Source organism: Gobio gobio (genome assembly GCF_949357685.1).
Source record: "Gobio gobio genome assembly, chromosome: 16".
NCBI lineage: Eukaryota > Metazoa > Chordata > Actinopteri > Cypriniformes > Gobionidae > Gobio > Gobio gobio.
This window is the reverse complement of record NC_137109.1, coordinates 11,030,487-11,054,649: the sequence shown is the minus strand read 5'-3', so window position 1 is coordinate 11,054,649 and position 24,163 is coordinate 11,030,487. Positions and strand designations below refer to the sequence as shown.

Genomic DNA, 24,163 nt, shown 5'->3' with positions numbered 1-24,163 from the left:
GCTGACTCTGTGGGCCAGGCCTTCTCGTCCAACATCAGCGCTTGAACTCACAAATGCGCTTCTAGAAGAATGGGCAAAAATTCCCATAAACACACTCCTAAACCTTGCGGAAAGCCTTCCCAGAAGAGTTGAAGCTGTTAGAGCTGCAAAGGGTGGGATTTAACTCCATATTAAACCCTACGGATTAAGAACGGGATGTCATTAAAGTTCATGTGCATGTGAAGGCAGGCGTCCCAAAACGTTTGGCAATATAGTGTAGTTTGTTCTTAGTGTGAATGGGCCTTTACTGTAGGCCGTTAAAAATAAGATGGACACTTTAATTTATAGACATGAGTGTAGAAATGCAAGGTCACAACCAGCAAAACACAGGTGCCCCTGTGACCCCTTGTCCTTCTGTTTGCTAATCAGTTTCAGTCTATTTCCAGAATAAAAGCATTGGCATTTATTTCGTCATGACATTAAACATGATTCAGGTTTTTATAGTCTAGTAATTCTTGTGCTGATGTACCAGTCTCGCAGACACACACACACACACATGCGAGAGCTGCAGTGGTAATGACCATCTGCCTCCTCTGATAACTGCAGCAGTCTCTGCGCTCGTAAATGCTGACCTGACTCTCACCGGGCGGGAGCAAACGTCCTCACACCCTCCAACTTTCCAAAAATAACCCCGAGCATCAGCGGGTGTCTCAGCACTTCATTCTCAGGGTGTGATGACAATCGCTGAGATTATCGTCCTTAAATCACTATTACCACAGAACGTTTCAGCTGGGGAAACAGGCCCAGACACCTGAGAGTGTGTGCGAACCAACAAAAACAATAAATATAAGGATGCAAAATGTTCAAAGTACTTTCATTTGGAATGTGGATTGTTGTGACTATACATAATGCTTTGCAATACGCATTTGGTGTAGGCCTATGTGTGGTTTACTGCCAAGATGCAAAAATCATCCTGTTTCTTTGGGAGTTATGATTGAACTGTGACAGGCACAATACGCAATCGTGGACGACAATCAAAAAGGCAAAAAAAGAAACACTACTTCAATCCAAGACATTTACAATACATGAGTAGGCTATCAATCCATTCGAGCTACATGTGTTTCCAGTCACAGCCAAGACTAATCCTTTTTCACAATAGAAAACACAGAAATATACAAACAATAAAGTCGTAGATTTCATTTTCAAATCTAACAAAACACCGCCATGAATATTCAGCTATAGTTTATGGTAGGCTATATATTTGAAAAAAAAAAACATCTTTAACCAAAGTTGAACATTCGAGATGAAGCATGTGAGAGACAATGTCGCCCTCTGCTGGTCACTCCTGAAACTTACAGTCTTTACGTGGCCAACGAGACGCAAACATAGGGAGACCCCCTTCAACCTCCCACGAGTAGAATAAGCAAATTGAACATAAGTTATTATAATATATACGCTTATTTCACTGCCCTTCTCAGTATGTTGCATGTCATATAAATCTGTAACTAAAAAAATTAATTAAAAAACATAGAGTGCTACTACTATTTATTTAAATGTTCATTTCAAAGTACATGATTATGTATACGTGGAATATTGCCAAACACAAAACAAATGATAACAAGAAAACGTAGAATTAGAGTAGGGATCTAATTATTATATTATTATAATATATGATTATCGTTATTATGATTATCATATATTATGTTTTAAGTACGTTAGAGTAAAAACATATTTAGTATCATGCTATTTAATACTATAATGTATAGCATGAATAGCGTTAAAAGAACATCCAACTACATTTCCCATAACCCCATTCGCTGTTAAATTCTGTGCATTTCCGGTTTCCGGTTCAACTCTAATCTCTTAGCCAATCAAAACGAAGTACTGACGCTGTTTCCACCGTAGAAATAAAATGGAAAAGAAAGGCTAGAATGGGAAAAATTTAAAGTGGGCGGAGTTTAAAGTGCCCCGGATATTATCTCTACCTAAATATTATATAATATATAATTTAATAATGGATTTCCATTTTCTTCCTCGTGTAAGATTTTTTTTTATTGCAGTTTTAACAAACATAAGATACAATAACACAAACAATCTTTCAGACAATTAACGAATTATGGCTCATAGTCAATAAGGGAAATTATATAAAGAAATCTGAAAAAAAAGACAAAAAAGGGGGGAGGGCACCAAAATTAATAAAGCATATTACATTAAACATACCACAAATTCTGGATGTTTTTATAGCTTTCATATTTACAGACACTGGACTTGTATTTAAGTACAAAATCCAATTCTTGTTTGAAGATGTTAAAGCAGGGTTTACTTATGGGTATATAAAACTTTCCAATAAATAAAAGGAGGTTTATACAAAAACTTGCTTTGATTAGATTCTTATCAATAATATAAAACCCCCAAAAGAATGTGTCTAAAAGATAAAGAAAAATCACAGTATACATTTTGGACAATCAATGAAAGACTGAGCAAAAGGACACTCCCAAAACAAAAGCTCTACAGATTCAGAAGACACTTCACAAAAAGAGCAGGATGCATCGCTGTTGCTTTTAAATGTCTGCAAAAAATGTTTGATAAAATCTGTATATCGTGTAAGAATTCTTCTAGCGTCCTGTTCACACAAAACATCCTGAATTTGAATGCGTCTGAATGGCGGATTCGCTCTCTGGGCCACAGAGCGCCCCCTGGAGGAACGGCGGCCGCTTGTCTCATAGGCTCATTTGGCGACCAATGGTTTCTATGCAGGTAACTAGGAAGTGAAACACTGAAGCTCCTCCTCCCACGTGTATCCGCAGGAACCGGCGACGGCGTGACGCGTGTGGAACAGACAGACAGACCGACCGACCGAAACCGGAGGGAGAGAGTCAGGTATTTTTAACGAACATATATATTACATAGAGGTGTATATGGGGGTTTAAAGAGGATATGAAGTACTTTTGATGGTGTACTTCGACATTGATCATGTTTACATAGTACTCCAGTGTACTTCAAACAATAGAATAACACCTCCGGTCGGGGCAAACGTTCGAAAATCAGGGTAATACCACCGTACTTTGTTGTAGTTTTTCTGTTGGTGCGTCCTTGGAGGGTGGCGAAATCACCGATCGTCGGGCGCTAGTGTGGACGCGCTCATCCGGGCAGGACGCATGCACGCAGGCGCGCGCGCGCGCACACTCACGGGTCAGTCCCGGTTTTAACGGCAGTTTCTTTCCGCTGTTGTAGGACTGAAGATGGCAGATGATCCGAACACGGCGGACAGAAATGTTGAGATCTGGAAGATCAAGAAACTCATCAAGAGTCTGGAAGCGGCGAGAGGGTAAGCGAGTTTGTGTAGAAGTGTGTGTTTGACCGTGTTTTGTACGTTAGATAAACAAGACAAATATGTCCTAAAGTTTTTTTAAACGCGTGTTAGTTCAGTGGTTTACACCTGGGCCGGTAACTAAAAGGTTGTAGTTTCAAACCTCCGCAAGGGCTCATTCATTACTGCCACCGATTTATAGTGCTGTCAAATCGATTAATCGTACATATAACTTTGTGTTTATGGAACACGTGTATGTAATACACACACACACACACACACACACACACACACACACAGAGATATAGTTCAAATGGGTTTTCTTCCTAATCCCTAACATGAGCAATAGTAGTGGTGATTCCTGCCTAAGTAAAAACCACTAATGATTATTTACTCCAGACGCAGGTACAGACTGTTCTCATAACACTGTTTGATACTTCAGTTTGGACGTTGTTTGAGTTTTGAATCACTGCAAGTTCCAAACAGATGTGTTTTGTGCCTCCTAATAACTGTAATTACTCTTTAAACAGTGCACTCATTATAAATTCAGATTAGAGAATTGTTCAAGGACACAATTGTTCCCTGGAGTTCATCCTACAACCTACCTTTAGGCAGCCACAGGTTTTGAAATGGAGTTGCAGCGCAAGTAAATGCTTGTTTTCTTCACTTCCCTCACCTGTCATGCTAGGATGGAGGTTGTATATCTGTGAGCTTTATATCTAGGATAAAGCTTGTGTACATTGGTCTATTTGAAGAACCACTGCATGTGTTACGGAGCGTGTAAATGCGCCGTCGGCATGGCCGTTTGGCACTCATGCTTTAGTTGTGACAGGTAGTTATGTTGAGCTTCACAACAATACAGACCTTCATTCAAGGGTAAATTCTGTGTATGCGTGTGCAAGATGGCAATAATTCATACGAGCATGCACAAATGAATAATGCCGAATCCCACATCAGAAATGAAACCTCTTTGTTTTCCATGCGTGAGTGCTGCTGACCTTCATGCCACGTGTGTTTGTGTGTGTGTGTGTAAATAAACTGCACTGCGTTCTGCTCTCTCTGTGTTTTGACCCTGATTCCACCTCAGATCTCAGTGTGGATTGTGTAAACCCAATGTTTGAAGTCAGTCTCTGTTTAAGCAGCGGTTTATGTGTGTGTTTGCGTAAGAGAACTCTAGAAATGCCACTTTTGTTAGCTGGCAATACTGAGGCCTTTGACCTCTTTGTGTCTCATTGACACTCTTTCCCCCGGTTTCACAGACAAGGCTTTAGCTAGTCCCAGACTAAAATGCATATTTGAGCTGTTTTAACTGAAAACAACTTGCACTGGCATATTTTAAATTAAGTCAGTGCCATTGTTTTGTCTCAAGATGCACACCAGCATGTTTATAAAAGCTACTTAAATGTCCTAATTGAACTAAGGCCTAATCCTGACTTAATCTAAGCCCTGTCTGTGAAACCGGACCTGAGAGACACAAAAGCTCATCCATAACATATAGAGAAGGCAATCCCAGAATGCATCGTGATTGAAGAATCCATTCAAAATGGCAGACAAACTGAAAAATATGTTAATGCACTTAATACAGAAATATAATGATAAAAGAAACTATTTCTGGTATTATATTATTTATGATGGCATCTTCATGATGAAAACAGAGTAAATAACAGTTGACAAAAAAACTACACTGTCTGGCCAAAAAAAAAAAGTTGCTAGTTTGGATTTAAATAGGCAAATGCTTAAAGGGATAGTTCAGCTAAAACTGAAAATGCTGTCATGCCTGTATGAATTTCTTCTGTTGAACACAAAAGAAGATTTTTTTGAAGAATGTTGGTAACCGGACAGCCATTGACTTCCAAAATATCTTATTTTGTGAAGAAAGAAACTCATACAGGTTTGGAACAACTTGAAGGTTATCATAAAATATTGCGATCTCGATTCAAACACCCACGCAATTTTATTCCTAAATGACAACGATTTTGCTGTGTCTATTACGCCTGTTTAGCAATCACAAGCGTCAGTGGATCGTAAGCTGCGCATATTTTATCGCGCCCTATGTTAATGAATGAGAGGGTCAGCCGTCCGATGTTGTCTGATGTAAACACTCATATTCATTGACAAAACCAAGCTGCAACCTCCCGCGGTCTCTCTTGAAGCCAACACGGAAGTGACTTAAACTGCAATTCATCGACTGGCTGCTAGAGACAGGCTCCAAAATGGAGTCAAATATGTATCTCCCCCATTTTAAAATGGCCAACTTTGTTTACAGCCTGGTACAAAAAGTGGTTTGGTCTATACGGCTAATTTTGCCCTTCATGACAACTGTGAGGGGGGTGAGTTTTTTTCTTTCTTTCATTTTTATAACTCATCCGTTTAAATTATATTAAGCCTTAAAGTTCAGCATAAATAAGGGCGTGGCCGCTTGAGTGACAGGTGGATTGCCGCTATGGTTGAGCTAGGCGGGTGTGGTTTCAGCAACAGTCACCTCAGCTCCACCCACGTCCCACCTCTTTGCCCATTTTCAGTTATCTGGGAGTGACGCGCTGCCAAGATGGCGACTGCCGGCTTCACCCACTTTAGGCTTCAAAAATGCTCTTCAGAAACCTACGGGTGACATCACTGAGACTGGATCCATATTTTTTTTTTCAGTCTATGGACAAAATGCGCGCTGCTCATGCTCTGCTGGCGTTAGCAATGTGAAACCGTTTAAACCAAAGACTTTAGTGACTGGTTAACCTTTGAAAGTATGATCATCACACCGGAACATTCAAATCTGTTCGCCCTGCAATGTAAATGTAAATGTTTGCCATGTAAATGTACAGTATTTTGTTTGTCTAATATTTTTCCCCCCTTCAGAATCATGGGAGAATCACAAACTCCATTTTACACAAAAACATTTTGATTCTCAATTTATCCAGAATCGTGCAGCTCTAGTAATGACAACATTTTTGGTTGAACTATCCCTTGAACATGTTGTATGTTTGCCAACCGTTCTTCTAACCCTTATTGATGGAGTGTGTAGCTTTTCATTTCATAAACAACTATGTTGGAAGACACATCATGGCCATATTCAAGGATGACAGTGTCAAGATCCATCAGGCTCAAACTGTGAAAGAATGGTTGGGAGGGAGCATGAAGAATCATTTTCATACATGAATCCACACCTTAAATTGATTGAAAGTCTTTGGGATGTGCTGGAGGAGACTTAACAGAGTGCTGGAGTCTTGCATAGTCAATACAAGATCTTCATCCAAAAAATGCACCTCTTAATGGAAATTACATCAGAACATATATTTTCATCAAGAGGTGCATCAATTCTTGGTTAAGATCACTGCAATAACGATCCATTCATTGACTCTTAAGCATTTGCCTATTTAAATTCAAACAGAAACTTGTTTTTTTTTGGTCGGCCAGTGTCTATAAGACATTTAAGATTATGAGAGACAAAATTCTTGCTGTTGGGCTTTAGGAATGCACCGATAGGAACATTTTGGCCGATACGATAATTCTTTGTATTTGATAGCCGATAAATCTGAATCCAAATTTTTTTTATAATTTTAGAGAGCCTTATTACAAAAACAGAAGTCTCACCATTAAAAGCCATGTCCCAAGCACACAATTATGTTCTCATTATAAATTTATGTAGCCCAGATTTGCGCTGTATATGTTGCACTTAAAGGATTACTTCAGCGATTTAGCATTAAGCTTTGGATCAGTAGAAACCCGGTAGTATATTCAAATGATTGTGCTTCTCTCCCCCTCTGGATCAATATCGTCATTTTGTGTCATCGGAGGCTTTTTTGGCCAGAGACTAGAGACTACAGCCAATAGTAGGAGCTAGTTCCACATGTTTTCAACCCGCCCACTGGGGTGGGATCTCACTCAGAGTGTAAGACACAGACGGCCGCTCGGACATTCATAAAGGAGCGGCGACACTCGATGGCTCGTGCTGTATTGAGCAGACACGTTCAGTTTTTAATTGCTGTGTCTGTTCTCTAACTGAACTAAATTATTTTATTACTATAAAAATGAAAACAATGGTGGGGGTGGTGCTGTGGTGGGCAAGAGATGTAACTTGGGAGTGGCCTCGTAGGGAAGCGAAGCAAGTGCATTCTGGGAGTTGTGGTCTTCCATCCAAAAGTAAACACATTATGGTGGTTCTTCACCTAAACGGCGCATAGGATTTCTGATTGGCTGTCGTTGTTTTTATCGTTAATCAGCTGGAAAAATCATTCTGAAAGTGATTCAAACAATATATATATATTTTTTACAATTAGCTAAATCTTTTAGTCTGAATGGGCCTTTGTACTAGGATTTATTTCATGTAACTTATTTCTGTAGCATTCATCCAATTAAATCTGTCTCTAGTAATTAATATAAGAGTTTATTACTGGTACAGGGTTGAATTTTACTGAAATATTCAAGTTGAGAGCCTCCTTTGTGTTATGCCTAAGTATCGCTGACTATGTAGTGATCCAAATCAGACACTAATGAGGTTACTTTTCAGTTAGGATGCTGCCATAGCCTGTTAACTCTGTGTCCTGCTGGCTGGCTTATTTATTGCCTTTTTCCCCTATCACATATTTTAGAAATCATCATAAATTATTTTGATGAGATAATTTGAAAGCTTTTGAAATTGGACGTTGCGTTACAATTGAAACTGTACTTTAAACCTCTTAGAAGGCTCATTTTGTGATATCCACTGCAAATTCGTAAATTCATAAATTGTGAAATACAGATTTGGTATAAAATATATTCAGTACATTTGCTATGCAGTAAAATTAAACTTCTCTAACTTTTTTACACTTTCATTATTTGAAGCTGCTTTCACTTCTGCAATAATCTGCTGAGTGTCTTCTTTTAAAAGAGACCGTAGGTCTGTATTCCAAAGCATTCATGATGAACTACAACCATATAGCAGGGCTGTACGTTAACTTTTTTTGCACATAGCACTGGTGCTACAGAGGTTGAAACTTTTGTAGCACAGCCCACAAAATTGTAGCACATGTATAAAACATCTGTTACCATGTCTGAAAAATGCAAAAAGTGCAATACAATACAAATATTTAAGAATAAAAATAATAAAAACTATTATTATTATTATTATTATTATTATTATTATTATTATTATTATTATTATTATATTTTACAGAAAACATAAATCATTAGAAAGGTCTAAGGTTTTATAATAAAATATTGGTAACACTTTACAATAAGATTGTATTAGTTAAGGCATTAGTTAACATGAACTAACCATGAACAACACCTCTGTTCAGCTTTAGTTAATCTTTGTTAATGTTAGTTAATATAAATACAGCTGTTCATGGTTTGTTCATGTTAGTTTACAGTGCATTAACTAATGTTAACAAGATTTTAATAATGCATTAGTTGATGTTGAAATGACCATTAACAAAGATAAATAAATGCTTTATAAGTACAGTTCATTATTAGTTCATGTTAACTAATGAACCTTATTGTAAAGTGTTACCAAAATATTAAATTATGAAAAAAAAAATGTGACTGTAATGTCTTAATTTTTGTCTTATTTTATCTTATGTACTCACTGAGAAATGATAGAAAACACACTGCAGTAAATATATTGTTTTTATTAATTTGGTGCTATTATGCGCAGCTGGGTAAACAATTCTTGGGTTTACTGTATGTGCGTCGCATGAAGTTCATTTGTTAACCTGATTGCACGCATATGCGCGAATACACTAGTATCCAAGGTAAATCATCAACACCATCATCCCTTGCATGTTTTATTGAACTAAATACATTGTAATATGCTAAAACACATATGCAGGTTACGTTTCTTCCTGAACAAATGCGCACCCGAGTCCGTTTCACGTGAATCGCGGGACAGTTCGAGTGCCACCTCCTTCAGAGTCTCGGGTTCGGTGCGCACCGAGCCCACGATTGGCAGCTTTTATTAGCAATTTTTCATGCAAACCGTGCCGCTTTTCGAACTAAAATGCCAATGACTCCATCTCACAGTGCATGCAGAGATGGATCAGCATTTATTGCGACCCGATCGATCCGCCCTGAACAGTGCTGCGCTTTATCTGCACATATATTTATTTATTTAATTAAAAATTGAAGCGATTTTCATAATTTCACAAAGACAAATCTCGATTTTGGTTTAATTACAGTCAATCGTGCAGCCCTAGATTAACCTCACTCGAGCACAAAACAAATTCTCCCTTCACTCAAACAAACTCTGTCACCCATGCCAAACTGTATCGCACGCGTGCTACTGGGGTACATATATTCATCGCACAGACCGATTTTTTAAATTTTTTTGTAGCACGTGCGACATGTACAGCCCTGTATAGGTTTATAAAAGGGCATTAAATTGGTTAAAAGGCTGCTTCTTAGTTTGTGAGTAAACCTCAAGACTGCGTGCTAGATTTTGGAGTTAAGACATTGTTCTCTATGTAAATGATTTAATTGACTGTAATTTGTCAGTTTGATGTTTTGTAGAGCTAAATAACATGCCAGTTTGTTTTTCTCTCTGTCAGTAATGGGACCAGCATGATCTCGCTCATCATTCCTCCTAAAGATCAGATCTCCAGGGTGTCTAAGATGTTAGCGGATGAGTTCGGTACGGCGTCAAACATCAAGAGTCGAGTGAACCGACTGTCAGTGTTAGGAGCCATTACCTCAGTCCAGCAGAGACTCAAACTCTATAACAAAGGTGTGTGTGTATCCTCTTTAATCACAGTCAAACACACCTGCATTTTTAAAGAGGACATTTGAGACAAAAGCCTGTTATTCTGATTGCTCGCATCGCTGAGGGATTTTGAGTTGATCATATGAGAACAGGTTTGAACAAGTTGTGTATGAAACCCTAACATTGAGCTTTCTAAGAAAAATAGTGCTAAGTGCATACTTGACATATTTATGATGGGAAACTGGGGCAGTTTTGTTAGAATTAGCTTTACTAGCCGGAAGAATGTTAATGGTTAAATGGTTTGTTTCGATCATAAGATGGGATATAAAGTCAACATGACCCTTCAAATTGACAATTTTTAACTTTCTGAATGCACATTCATGATCTTATTGTGCACAATTGTTCTTCCAAAGCAAAAATAGTTTGTCTTAGTGATATTCATTTATAATGTGATTTTTTTTTTTTAGGGCACATAGTTGGGAAATTAACATGAATCGATAGGCAGTTATATAGCTCATGTAGCCTTTATGAAATTTTGCCAGTTACTGACAACTCGGGAGAGAAGCATTTGGCTAAATATATGCATTATAATACATATTCATTATAATGTTACTTATCCAGTCATCTTCATTATTTAATGTAGCTGATGTTTGAATAAATGTCATTAAAACAAGTGTTTTATGATATTTATAACATATAAAAACTTCCTTATGTACAATTTAAATGTTTGTATACAATTACGTTTTTATTTAGAGTTGATTATTAAATAATTCTTAGTTTTTGATTTTCAGCTAAATTAAAACTTTGTGGTTTCAGTGTTTTGGTAAAAAAAAAAAAAATCCAATAGTTACTAAAGTAGTTTAATGTCAGACAGTTAATGCATTAAAGTCTATCACAGAAATGGCAAGTAATGATAGATTAGATTACATATAATTTTATCTAATTGAAAATTCTAGTTCACCCAAGAAATGTCACAGCACAGAAATAAAATGGGTTGCGAATGCCATTTCATGTCATTTTTACTCAAATATTGTGTGTTTGAGGAAACATACTCCACCCAATGCCAGATATCATGACATCTTGAGCTTCATCTGGGATATTGATAGTTTAGGTGTGTTTGGTGTCTCTTGTTTCCTACAGTGCCCCATAATGGTCTGGTGGTTTACTGCGGCACCATAGTGACAGACGAAGGCAAAGAGAAGAAAGTGAACATCGACTTTGAGCCGTTCAAACCCATCAACACCTCCCTGTACCTCTGTGACAACAAGTTCCACACGGAGGTAAAATCCAAATAAAGTGTTTCATAAAGCTCATTGTATTTGAGATGCTGTATAATCTTCTGTCTTTCTTAAGGCTCTGACGGCGTTATTGTCAGATGACAGTAAGTTTGGGTTCATAGTCATCGATGGTAGTGGAGCTCTGTTCGGGACTCTACAGGGAAACACCAGAGATGTGCTGCACAAATTTACTGTGGACCTTCCTAAGAAACACGGTAATCATGCCTAGATATTTTACCTTGATGTTTTTTAGGACTACACATCATACATTCACACTATATGTATTAATCAAGCAAATTTTAATGCACTTTGTGTTTAGCCATTAAGTTTCCTAAAGATTGTCATCAAATTTGTTTCATGATCCATTCTTGTCTCGAGACCCGTGGCTAAAAGAGCATAGACATTTTAGTGCCTGCAAAATTTTAAAAGACTAGGATATACATGACCAGTTCTCACATGTGAGTAATCGAAGGGAATGTTTCACCAGTTTGTTCAACTTAAAGCCATAGTGAAAAATGAAAATTCTCATCATTTACTCCCCCTCATGTCATTTCAAACCCATAAGACTTTCATTTATCTTCGAAACACAAATGAAGATTATTTATGAAATCTGAGAAATTTCTGTCTCTCCATTGACAGTATATTTATCCAAAAGAAGCTTCAAATATTCATAGAGATTTGTAAAATAAATTCATATCAGGCGATTGCTTTATATGATGAACAGATTGAATTTAGTCTTTTATTCACATATAAACATTGATAAGCAGACATAAACAGAAGCTGAACTGCTCCACACGGGAATGAACCTCATTGGTTCTTACAGAAGCTCAAACGTGCTGCATAACACCAGAATGAACCTCATTGGTTCTTACAGAAGCTCAAACGTGCTGCGTAACACGAGAATGAACTTCATTGGTTCTTGCTGAAGCTCAAACGTGCTGCTAACACCAGAATGAACCTCATTGGTTCTTACAGAAGCTCAAACGTGCTGCGTAACACGAGAATGAACCTCATTGGTTCTTGCAGAAGCTCAAACGTGCTGCGTAACACCAGAATGAACCTCATTGGTTCTTGCTGAAGCTCAAACGTGCTGCTAACACCAGAATGAACCTCATTGGTTCTTGCTGAAGCTCAAACGTGCTGCGTAACACCAGAATGAACCTCATTGGTTCTAACAGAAGCTCAAACGTGCTGCGTAACACCAGAATGAACCTCTTTGGTTCTTGCTGAAGCTCAAACGTGCTGCTAACACCAGAATGAACCTCAATGGTTCTTGCTGAAGCTCAAACGTGCTGCGTAACACCAGAATGAACCTCATTGGTTCTTACAGAAGCTCAAACGTGCTGAGTAACACCAGAATGAACCTCATTGGTTCTTACAGAAGCTCAAACGTGCTGCGTAACACCAGAATGAACCTCATTGGTTCTTGCTGAAGCTCAAACGTGCTGCTAACACCAGAATGAACCTCAATGGTTCTTGCTGAAGCTCAAACGTGCTGCGTAACACCAGAATGAACCTCATTGGTTCTTACAGAAGCTCAAACGTGCTGCGTAACACCAGAATGAACCTCATTGGTTCTTACAGAAGCTCAAACATTCTGCGTAACACGAGAATGAACCTCATTGGTTCTTGCTGAAGCTCAAACGTGCTGCGTAACCCCAGAATGAACCTTGTTGGTTCTTGCTGAAGCTCAAACGTGCTGCGTAACACCAGAATGAACCTTGTTGGTTCTTGCTGAAGCTCAAACGTGCTGCGTAACACCAGAATGAACCTCATTGGTTCTTGCTGAAGCTCAAACGTGCTGCGTCACACCAGAATTAACTTCATTGGTTCTTACAGAAGCTCAAACGTGCTGCGTAACCCCAGAATGAACCTTGTTGGTTCTTACAGAAGCTCAAACATTCTGCGTAACACGAGAATGAACCTCATTGGTTCTTGCTGAAGCTCAAACGTGCTGCGTAACACCAGAATGAACCTCATTGGTTCTTGCTGAAGCTCAAACGTGCTGCGTAACACGAGAATGAACCTCATTGGTTCTTGCTGAAGCTCAAACGTGCTGCGTAACACCAGAATGAACCTTGTTGGTTCTTACAGAAGCTCAAACGTGCTGCGTAACACCAGAATGAACCTCATTGGTTCTTACAGAAGCTCAAACGTGCTGCGTAACACCAGAATGAACCTCATTGGTTCTTACAGAAGCTCAAACGTGCTGCGTAACACCAGAATGAACCTCATTGGTTCTTACAGAAGCTCAAACGTGCTGCGTAACACCAGAATGAACCTCATTGGTTCTTACAGAAGCTCAAACGTGCTGCGTAACACCAGAATGAACCTCATTGGTTCTTGCTGAAGCTCAAACGTGCTGCGTAACACCAGAATGAACCTCATTGGTTCTGACAGAAGCTCAAACGTGCTGCGTAACACCAGAATGAACCTCATTGGTTCTTACAGAAGCTCAAACGTGCTGCGTAACACCAGAATGAACCTCATTGGTTCTTACAGAAGCTCAAACGTGCTGCGTAACACCAGAATGAACCTCATTGGTTCTTACAGAAGCTCAAACGTGCTGCGTAACACCAGAATGAACCTCATTGGTTCTTACAGAAGCTCAAACGTGCTGCGTAACACCAGAATGAACCTCATTGGTTCTTGCTGAAGCTCAAACGTGCTGAGTAACACGAGAATTACCTCATTGGTTCTTGCAGAATCTCAAACGTGCTGCGTAACACGAGAATGAACCTCATTGGTTCTTGCAGAAGCTCAAACGTTCTGCGTAACACGAGAATGAACCTCAATGGTTCTTACAGAAGCTCAAACGTGCTGCGTAACACGAGAATGAACCTCATTGGTTCTTGCTGAAGCTCAAACGTGCTGCGTAACACCAGAATGAACCTTGTTGGTTCTTGCTGAAGCTCAAACGTGCTGCGTAACACCAGAATGAACCTCATTGGTTCTTACAGAAGCTCAAACGTGCTGCGTAACACCAGAATGAACCTCATTGGTTCTTACAGAAGCTCAAACGTGCTGCGTAACACCAGAATGAACCTCATTGGTTCTTACAGAAGCTCAAACGTGCTGCGTAACACCAGAATGAACCTCATTGGTTCTTACAGAAGCTCAAACGTGCTGCGTAACACCAGAATGAACCTCATTGGTTCTTACAGAAGCTCAAACGTGCTGCGTAACACCAGAATGAACCTCATTGGTTCTTACAGAAGCTCAAACGTGCTGCGTAACACCAGAATGAACCTCATTGGTTCTTACAGAAGCTCAAACGTGCTGCGTAACACCAGAATGAACCTCATTGGTTCTTACAGAAGCTCAAACGTGCTGCGTAACACCAGAATGAACCTCATTGGTTCTTACAGAAGCTCAAACGTGCTGCGTAACACCAGAATGAACCTCATTGGTTCTTACAGAAGCTCAAACGTGCTGCGTAACACCAGAATGAACCTCATTGGTTCTTACAGAAGCTCAAACGTGCTGCGTAACACGAGAATTACCTCATTGGTTCTTGCAGAAGCTCAAACGTTCTGCGTAACACGAGAATGAACCTCAATGGTTCTTACAGAAGCTCAAACGTGCTGCGTAACACCAGAATGAACCTCATTGGTTCTTACAGAAGCTCAAACGTGCTGCGTAACGCGAGAATGAACCTCATTGGTTCTTACAGAAGCTCAAACGTGCTGCGTAACACCAGAATGAACCTCATTGGTTCTTACAGAAGCTCAAACGTGCTGCGTAACGCGAGAATGAACCTCATTGGTTCTTACAGAAGCTCAAACGTGCTGCGTAACACCAGAATGAACCTCATTGGTTCTTGCTGAAGCTCAAACGTGCTGCGTAACACGAGAATGAACCTCATTGGTTCTTGCTGAAGCTCAAACGTGCTGCGTAACACCAGAATGAACCTCATTGGTTCTTGCTGAAGCTCAAATGTGCTCCGTAACACGAGAATGAACCTCATTGGTTCTTGCAGAAGCTCAAACGTTCTGCGTAACACGAGAATGAACCTCAATGGTTCTTACAGAAGCTCAAACGTGCTGCGTAACACGAGAATGAACCTCATTGGTTCTTGCTGAAGCTCAAACGTGCTGCGTAACACCAGAATGAACCTTGTTGGTTCTTGCTGAAGCTCAAACGTGCTGCGTAACACCAGAATGAACCTCATTGGTTCTTACAGAAGCTCAAACGTGCTGCGTAACACCAGAATGAACCTCATTGGTTCTTACAGAAGCTCAAACGTGCTGCGTAACACCAGAATGAACCTCATTGGTTCTTACAGAAGCTCAAACGTGCTGCGTAACACCAGAATGAACCTTGTTGGTTCTTGCTGAAGCTCAAACGTGCTGCGTAACACCAGAATGAACCTCATTGGTTCTTACAGAAGCTCAAACGTGCTGCGTAACACCAGAATGAACCTCATTGGTTCTTACAGAAGCTCAAACGTGCTGCGTAACGCGAGAATGAACCTCATTGGTTCTTACAGAAGCTCAAACGTGCTGCGTAACACCAGAATGAACCTCATTGGTTCTTGCTGAAGCTCAAACGTGCTGCGTAACACGAGAATGAACCTCATTGGTTCTTGCTGAAGCTCAAACGTGCTGCGTAACACCAGAATGAACCTCATTGGTTCTTGCTGAAGCTCAAATGTGCTCCGTAACACGAGAATGAACCTCATTGGTTCTTGCAGAAGCTCAAACGTTCTGCGTAACACGAGAATGAACCTCAATGGTTCTTACAGAAGCTCAAACGTGCTGCGTAACACGAGAATGAACCTCATTGGTTCTTGCTGAAGCTCAAACGTGCTGCGTAACACCAGAATGAACCTCATTGGTTCTTACAGAAGCTCAAACGTGCTGCGTAACACCAGAATGAACCTCATTGGTTCTTACAGAAGCTCAAACGTGCTGCGTAACACCAGAATGAACCTTGTTGGTTCTTGCTGAAGCTCAAACGTGCTGCGTAACACCAGAATGAACCTCATTGGTTCTTACAGAAGCTCAAACGTGCTGCGTAACACCAGAATGAACCTCATTGGTTCTTACAGAAGCTCAAACGTGCTGCGTAACACCAGAATGAACCTCATTGGTTCTTACAGAAGCTCAAACGTGCTGCGTAACACCAGAATGAACCTCATTGGTTCTTACAGAAGCTCAAACGTGCTGCGTAACACGAGAATTACCTCATTGGTTCTTACAGAAGCTCAAACGTGCTGCGTAACACGAGAATGAACCTCATTGGTTCTTGCAGAATCTCAAACATGCTGCGTAACACGAGAATGAACCTCATTGGTTCTTACAGAAGCTCAAACGTGCTGCGTAACGCGAGAATTACCTCATTGGTTCTTGCAGAAGCTCAAACGTGCTGCGTAACACCAGAATTAACCTCATTGGTTTTTGCTGAAGCTCAAATGTGCTGAGTAACGCGAGAATGAACCTCATTGGTTCTTGTTGAAGCTCAAACGTGCTGCGTAACGCGAGAATGAACCTCATTGGTTCTTACAGAAGCTCAAACGTGCTGCGTAACACCAGAATGAACCTCATTGGTTCTTACAGAAGCTCAAACGTGCTGCGTAACGCGAGAATGAACCTCATTGGTTCTTACAGAAGCTCAAACGTGCTGCGTAACGCGAGAATGAACCTCATTGGTTCTTACAGAAGCTCAAACGTGCTGCGTAACACCAGAATGAACCTCATTGGTTCTTACAGAAGCTCAAACGTGCTGCGTAACGCGAGAATGAACCTCATTGGTTCTTACAGAAGCTCAAACGTGCTGCGTAACACCAGAATGAACCTCATTGGTTCTTACAGAAGCTCAAACGTGCTGCGTAACGCGAGAATGAACCTCATTGGTTCTTACAGAAGCTCAAACGTGCTGCGTAACACAAGAATGAACCTCATTGGTTCTTGCAGATGCTTAGAGTCTTAGATTTCGTCAAAAATATCTTAATTTGTCTTCTGAATATATGAACAAGTCTTACAGATTTGGAACAACATGAGGGTGAGGAAATAATGACAGAATTTTCATTTTTGAGTGAACTATCCCTTTAAATGTTACATAAATGTGTGTGTGTATATATATATATATATATCATGTTATCTCTCAGGAAGAGGAGGTCAGTCCGCGCTGCGTTTCGCTCGGTTGAGGATGGAGAAGAGACACAATTACGTGAGGAAGGTGGCAGAGACGGCCGTGCAGCTCTTCGTGTCCAACGATAAAGTCAACGTGGCTGGTCTGGTGCTGGCCGGATCCGCTGATTTTAAAACCGAGCTCAGCCAATCGGACATGTTCGACCCGGTAAGAAGAAAGTGTATTGGTTGCCTGTTGTTGACTCTGATTAGTTGAATTAAATGCGCTATAAAGTCAATGTAGGAACTCTGTTATGTATACTGCATACTTAGAACATAGTATGTGAATCAAAATGACATTTATATTGCAGAAAAAGAGTTGTATGCTGTTCTGTATGTAGTTTATCATTGTATGTGAACAAATTGCAGGTTTTTTGTGATTGGCTGAAGTCTGTCTCTAACATCAGTTCGTTGTTTATGATTGGTTGCAGAGGTTACAAGCGAAAGTGTTGAAGCTGGTTGACATCTCTTACGGAGGAGAAAACGGCTTCAATCAGGCCATTGAGCTCTCCGCTGAAGTCCTGTCCAATGTCAAATTCATACAGGAGAAAAAGTTGATAGGTAAATATTGATTCTCACAAAGATTGCAATCTTGTATTGGATGATTAAAATCTGAATGAAGACCAGTTTAGTTCTGCTCTCAGAAACACTGGTTTTGCATGTTCAAACACCCACAGGTTTTAAAAAAGTGTTTTATAAGATTTAAGGTCATTAAAAGTCATAAATGGTATAAGAAAAGTCTTAATTATCATTTCAAAAGCTCTTAAATTTGCTGTCAGAAAAACAATGTGAATATTACACTTCAAAAGGAGACAATTAAATTCATTAAATGTGAGCGCTGCACATTTCATAGATCTTTATTTCATAGACATTTCAAAATAAGAATCCTGATGCATTTCAGGCTGGTTTATAATTAAAAGATCTGCATTATGCATAGTTTTTTTTCCAGTTTTTTTCTTATTGGTATGTTTTGTTGCATATAAACTATAATTGCCAATTCATTTAATTTAAACTAGTTTGTTTCTGGGGTACCTGTCACATGAAGGAAAGACTAAGAAGAATATTTAACACATTCATTATACAGATTTTACTTGTATCAGCACAATAATCTTTTTGTTGCCTTTCTTTAAAGGCAGTATTATCAAATTAGCACAACCTAATATTGACCAACCTCTAATTTGTATGTATTGATATATTAGTACATAAGCAAATTCCAAAACATTAATGAAAATATTTCTTCAGCATTTTAAACCTGCAGTTGAATGTGTGCCTGATTAATTTAAAAATATGAATCGTTTCCACCGAGCGATGCGGTACAATTCGGGACGGTAAACTCTAATCCGACTTTCGTTTTCACCACCAACAGTACCCTTACTTCATAGGCGTGGTGGTGTCAAAATACCAACGTCATTTTTGCGCGAAGAAGAAAGCGACACAGGACATACAGCAGATTTTGTTCTTGCTTCTCTGCATGTGGCTGTTTGTCACAAGAAGACAAGCGCCGACATTAGTCGTTTCTCAATGCCAAGTCTGACTCAGGAGAATGAACTCCCGAGGACACGAGTCCGGTCATTCTGCAGATGTACAGCCACATTCTCAATAGCGTCACTCAGCTCGCTCTGCTACTCTGATTATCTCTGTATATATATTGTAGGTAACATTAACAATAGAACGAAAAATTCTATAAAACATCACACAAATGTGGTTCAGGCAACAGGTATTGATTATCTTCACTCCATGTAGGCCTAGGATTTATGACAAAACCACATATAAAACACAACCCTTTCTCCATTCATTAATTTTTTTTAAACATTAATATGTGGTCCAGGCAATATGTGCATACGTACTCTGATTATCTTCAATGTGATAAATTATTAAATATGATGAAACACAACCCTCTTTTTGTTAAATATCAGTTTTAATGATAAATAATAGCCATTATAAAAGTATAAATGGACTGCATTTATTTAGCTCGTAAAATCATAAGTATAAGTAAAAGGTACTATAAGCTACACAATAAGAAATAAAGCAAACAGTTCAGTCAAACATAGAAAGTCAGCGCTCTAGTCTACAACGCTGAAGTTAAATAGCCTAAATTAAATATATAAAGTTATGACACTTCACTTTGCCCTCAGCCAAAACGATTTACCAGGGAACAAATTATAGATTCATGAGACCAAAGATCGTGCGTTAGATATACATAAGACAAATCATATCTTATGTTTAACCGCTACAGAGAAGTCCGAGTCAGCAGCAAACGTCAGAAGGACTAGCTGAGGAAAGGCTGTTCTCGGCGGGGTTGATGAGCACTGAGCACCCGGTGATTGACTGGATCTCACAACTCCAAAAACCCCAGATCAAATTTTCATATAGGCGCTATCTTTATAAATAAACCACAGATTTGAGCTTTAAACAAGTACATTCTCGTCTGAAACACTCTTAACTACATTTTGTGACACAATAACAGTAGTATTGTATTGCACTGTATATTAAAGAATGGCACCTCTTTTGTTATCATTCCCCTTTTAGCATGCGCAAATGACGATTCTCTGTCAACCAATCAACGTTCTGCAGTGAGTGCTAAAAAAAAGTGGTACAGTATGGTTCGGAATTGGGGTACCATTCACAACTTCTGACAATGGAAACGGCATAAATTGCGTACCATACTGAACCGTACCGCTCAGTGGAAACGAGCCATAAGATGCAGGATTATTGATTTTGTCAGTTTAAGTCATTAACAAAATTCTTTTTTTTTTATTTAGTTAATAATAATGACCCTGATTCTTCATATGATGTTCACCAGATCTTCTAATTTCTCTCTGGCAAATTCGGCTCTTCTACTACTTCCCTGTTTTCTTTAGACATTTTAATAGACAATGTAGGATGAACCTTGCGGAAAAACTGAAGGAAATGTTTCACAATTTTGTTACCCTCAGCGGAGCTCTAAAAAAAAAGCATTGATCGCTGTGTTCTCTCTCTCTCAGGGCGATACTTTGACGAGATCAGTCAGGACACAGGGAAGTATTGTTTCGGCGTGGAGGACACACTGAAGGCGATGGAAATGGGAGCCGTTGAAATTCTCATTGTCTATGAAAACTTGGAGACTATGAGATACGTCCTGAGATTGCATGGTGCAGAGGTCACCGACCCGGAGAACGGTACATGAACACACACGGGATGGGTTGAGAATCTTACACACACGTGTTCATTACAAACACACAGTCTCCGATTCAAGATCTCTTCATGTTTCTGTCAGTCAGCACATGGAGAGCATTTCAAATAAGATCTAATTTAATCACTTCAGGAATTATAATATGGACACATTCATTCCTGTCTTCTGATTGGTCCGCCCCGTGTTCCAGTGAGGTTGCAATGGTTATATGTGAAATATATTAGTGTTATTTTAGTATCTAGTAGTTTGTTATAAAAAACAAAAAAGCTTTTTTATTTTTTTATTTTTTATTTTAGTTTTTCTTTAATACATTTAATTAAAGTTAAACTAAATAAAAATGTGAAATTAGCATATAAATATATAAATAAAGCTTAGACGTGAAAAATAAAGTTTGTTTCTTGAAATAAAATGAACTTTAACTGATATATATATATCAGTTAATATATATATATATATATCATATATATATATTCAGGTAAAGTTAATTTAATTTCAAGTAAACTTTTTTTGTTTTGTTTTTATTTTTAAAGTCCACCATAATGGATGCACTTTACAATAGTTTAATTTGTTAATATTAGTTAACTATTATTTATATATATAATTTATCATGAACTAATAATGACAAATACTTCTAAATTATGAATTAATTTTAATGTTAATTTCAACATTTACTAATACAAGAATCTAAAGTTGTATCCGTTAATATTTTGTAATGGACATTAACTAAAAATTAACAAGAATATTGTATATTATGTTGACCATAAATACTATAAAAACAGTATTGTTCATTGTTAGTTAATGCATGAACTAATGATAACTAATCAGATCTGATTGTGAAGGACTATATTGACCATTTCCTCCGTCCCGTATAACTGTGTTGAAGTGTGATCGGTGTAAACAGGAGTTATAAAGGCGTATAAACACTTGCGTTGAGTGTTTGTTTTTACTGCAGGTTGTTGCTCCAACAGATTGTAATAGATACGTTGTCGAGCGGAAAGTGTTTTTTGTAATGTCTCCTCACTGTTGTGCGTTTCAGATGAGAAAGTCATTTATTTGACCCCAGAACAAGAGAAGGACAAGTCCCACTTCATAGACAAAGAGGTGTGTGTATAACCGTCCTTACACAGTTGACGGCCCTAGTCTTTTCAGATGGAAAGGAATAAAGTTTACCATGTCACCGATCATTTGTTGGTTTTGTGTTTGTCTGGGACAGACGGGTCAGGAACACGAGCTCATCGAGGTCATGCCGCTGCTGGAGTGGTTCGCCAATAGCTATAAGAAGTTTGGAGCCACTCTGGAGATCGTGACTGATAAGAGCCAGGAGGGATCGCAGTTCGTCAAGGGTTTCGGAGGAATCGGAGGTGACACAGAATCTGGATTTGAGTTTCATCATGGTGTTGAATCATTTTATTGTTAGCGCTTTTTTAACCAAAATGTGTTGCTCTCTCAGGTATTTTGCGGTACCGTGTGGATTTCCAGGGGTTGGATTACCAGGGAGAAGATGATGAGTTTTTTGACTTGGATGACTACTAGGTAGTCGAGACCGAGCTAGAGAGAAATAAGTGAAGATTTGAGGAATAAATGAAAGAAAAATGGCTCTTTCTAACAGAGAAACCTGTGCACTCAATACTCAAAAAACACAGACAGTTTCAGGAGAGAAGTGTGTCGTCTGTCAATCGAGCGAAGGACAGAGACATTCATGAATTATTCATGAAGCCCCGCCTTAGAGCATTCTGATTGGACAAGGCTCGCTTTTGTTTATTCTCTTCCTGTTTGAATTAAAGTCGCAAGAAGATCTTTCAGACTGTTTGGACTCATTTTGAAATGTTTCTTTTTCTTTTTATCCTCTGTTTTCTGTTTTTCTCCCCCACCCCCAGCTTTTTCCACCCTAAATCCACCACTAGTTCTCTTCCTTTGAGTTTTTTTTATTGGCAATTGCTGCTGCTGTATTTTATGACAGTGTGGTATTTTTTACATGGGTTTGTGTTAGGAATGGGGGAGAAACAAAAATAAATTTGAAAATGCTGAAACTTCTCTGTGTCCTGTTTTACTAAATGTGCAGTTATTCTCTGAGATCTTACCTTGTGCTTCTAGATAATTACATTTTTTGGGATTTATGGAGAAATTAGAATTCTCTCCCATATTATAACACTATTGCAAAGACCTTTTCTCATTATTATTATTATTACATCAGCTAAGAAATACAGTGAATATTGACGGTTGACCAGTATGGGTTAAAATAGCCTATGTTGGGGACTAGTAAAATGGCTAGTTTCCTAGTGGGGGAAAAAAATTAATAAATCATTTTATTTCAAGGAATAAAGAAATAAAATGTTTTTTTAACGTTTAACGTTAAATTTTTTTTTAAAAAATTTAAAAATGAAGAATATTTGATTAAATAAATAATAAATGATCCAATATTACCGTAGTGTTTAGAAAAAACCCAATAGAAACAATATTGTGTGCATTTTTTTTTTCACAATATAAATTGAGATTTTTTTAGATGAAATATAGAAAATGTTTAGCTACCTTCTAAATTCTAGACGATTCTTTTGAGTTTTAAATGATTTATGTAAATCCAGTGATCAAATGCTGTGGGTTTTTTTTTTTTTTTTTTTGCGGCTGGTCTGTGACTTTTTTTTAGAAAGGAAAAAAGGGAGAATCACTAAATTAAGAATAATTTACTGTCATTTTGAGTATGAAATCAATAAAGAAGTAACTAGTCGGAGTATTGTAAAATATAATCTCATTACAAGTACTTAATTGGAATCTGATTACGTAATCCGGATTACATGTCATCAGAAATGACTTGAAGTAAATTTATGGGATGATTTATTTCACACTTGAACAATTGAATTTGTGAGACAGAATTAATATTAATAATATAAATCAACTTGGCAAGACTGATAGATCTAAAGAAAGAGGTCTGTGGGTTGACTTGTTTGTTTTTCTCACTCACTCTAGTCTCTATTGATGGGGAAAGACATTTTTTTACGGTCTATGGGAAAGACCCAACAACAGAAGGAGCCAATCACCTGAAAGCATGGCTCTGCCACAAACATTCACCCCTCTCCGTTTGACCAATCAGAGAGTATAGTAGCTGTAGATGGTCCAGCCCTCTCACACACGCCCTGTAGAGCCACGTGACCACTGGGAAACTCAGATCCCGAAACTTGCTACAACTAGAAACACTTCACCAGAAATAAATGTACTGCTTTTGCAAGGCAAAAGTATTAATTCGGTCGTGACCAAATGGATCTGTGTATGAAAAGTGCAAATTCTCAATTTGCCTTCCTAATGTGTTATGTATTACATTATATATTTGAAATATAGTTAATTATATAAAAATTCTTATTATATAAAATATATATATATTTTTTTTTATTTTTTTATTTTTATTATATTTTTCTTTCTTTTAATATATTATTATTATTATTATTAAAATAAATGTACTGTTTTTGCAAAGCAAAAGTCTTAATTCGGTTGTGACCAAAATTTGTAAATGTATTTGTGTATGAAGAATTCTCAATTTGCCTTCCTAATTTGGTATATATTACATTATATATTTAAAAAAATAAAAATAAATAAATACATGTGTGTATGTATGTATGTATGTATGTATGA

The 24,163-nt window shown here is 38.3% G+C and overlaps 1 protein-coding gene across 2 annotated transcripts; it reads left to right on the top strand.

Annotated features, from left to right (window-relative positions):
- Positions 1-2,778: 2,778 nt before the first annotated feature.
- Positions 2,779-22,572, top strand: etf1a (eukaryotic translation termination factor 1a). Of its 2 annotated transcripts, none has more exons than XM_079838242.1 (11): positions 2,779-2,859; positions 3,214-3,307; positions 9,808-9,983; positions 11,100-11,239; positions 11,313-11,451; positions 17,346-17,536; positions 17,799-17,928; positions 20,352-20,525; positions 21,576-21,640; positions 21,753-21,900; positions 21,990-22,572. In XM_079838242.1, exons 2-11 carry the CDS (start codon positions 3,222-3,224, stop codon positions 22,070-22,072), a joined length of 1,332 nt encoding a protein of 443 aa, XP_079694368.1. In that variant the 5' UTR covers positions 2,779-2,859; positions 3,214-3,221; the 3' UTR covers positions 22,073-22,572. The 2 variants fall into 2 exon arrangements, with proteins under 2 accessions (XP_079694368.1, XP_079694369.1); XM_079838243.1 differs by having other exon boundaries at positions 2,847-3,028.
- The last annotated feature ends 1,591 nt before the right edge of the window (positions 22,573-24,163 follow it).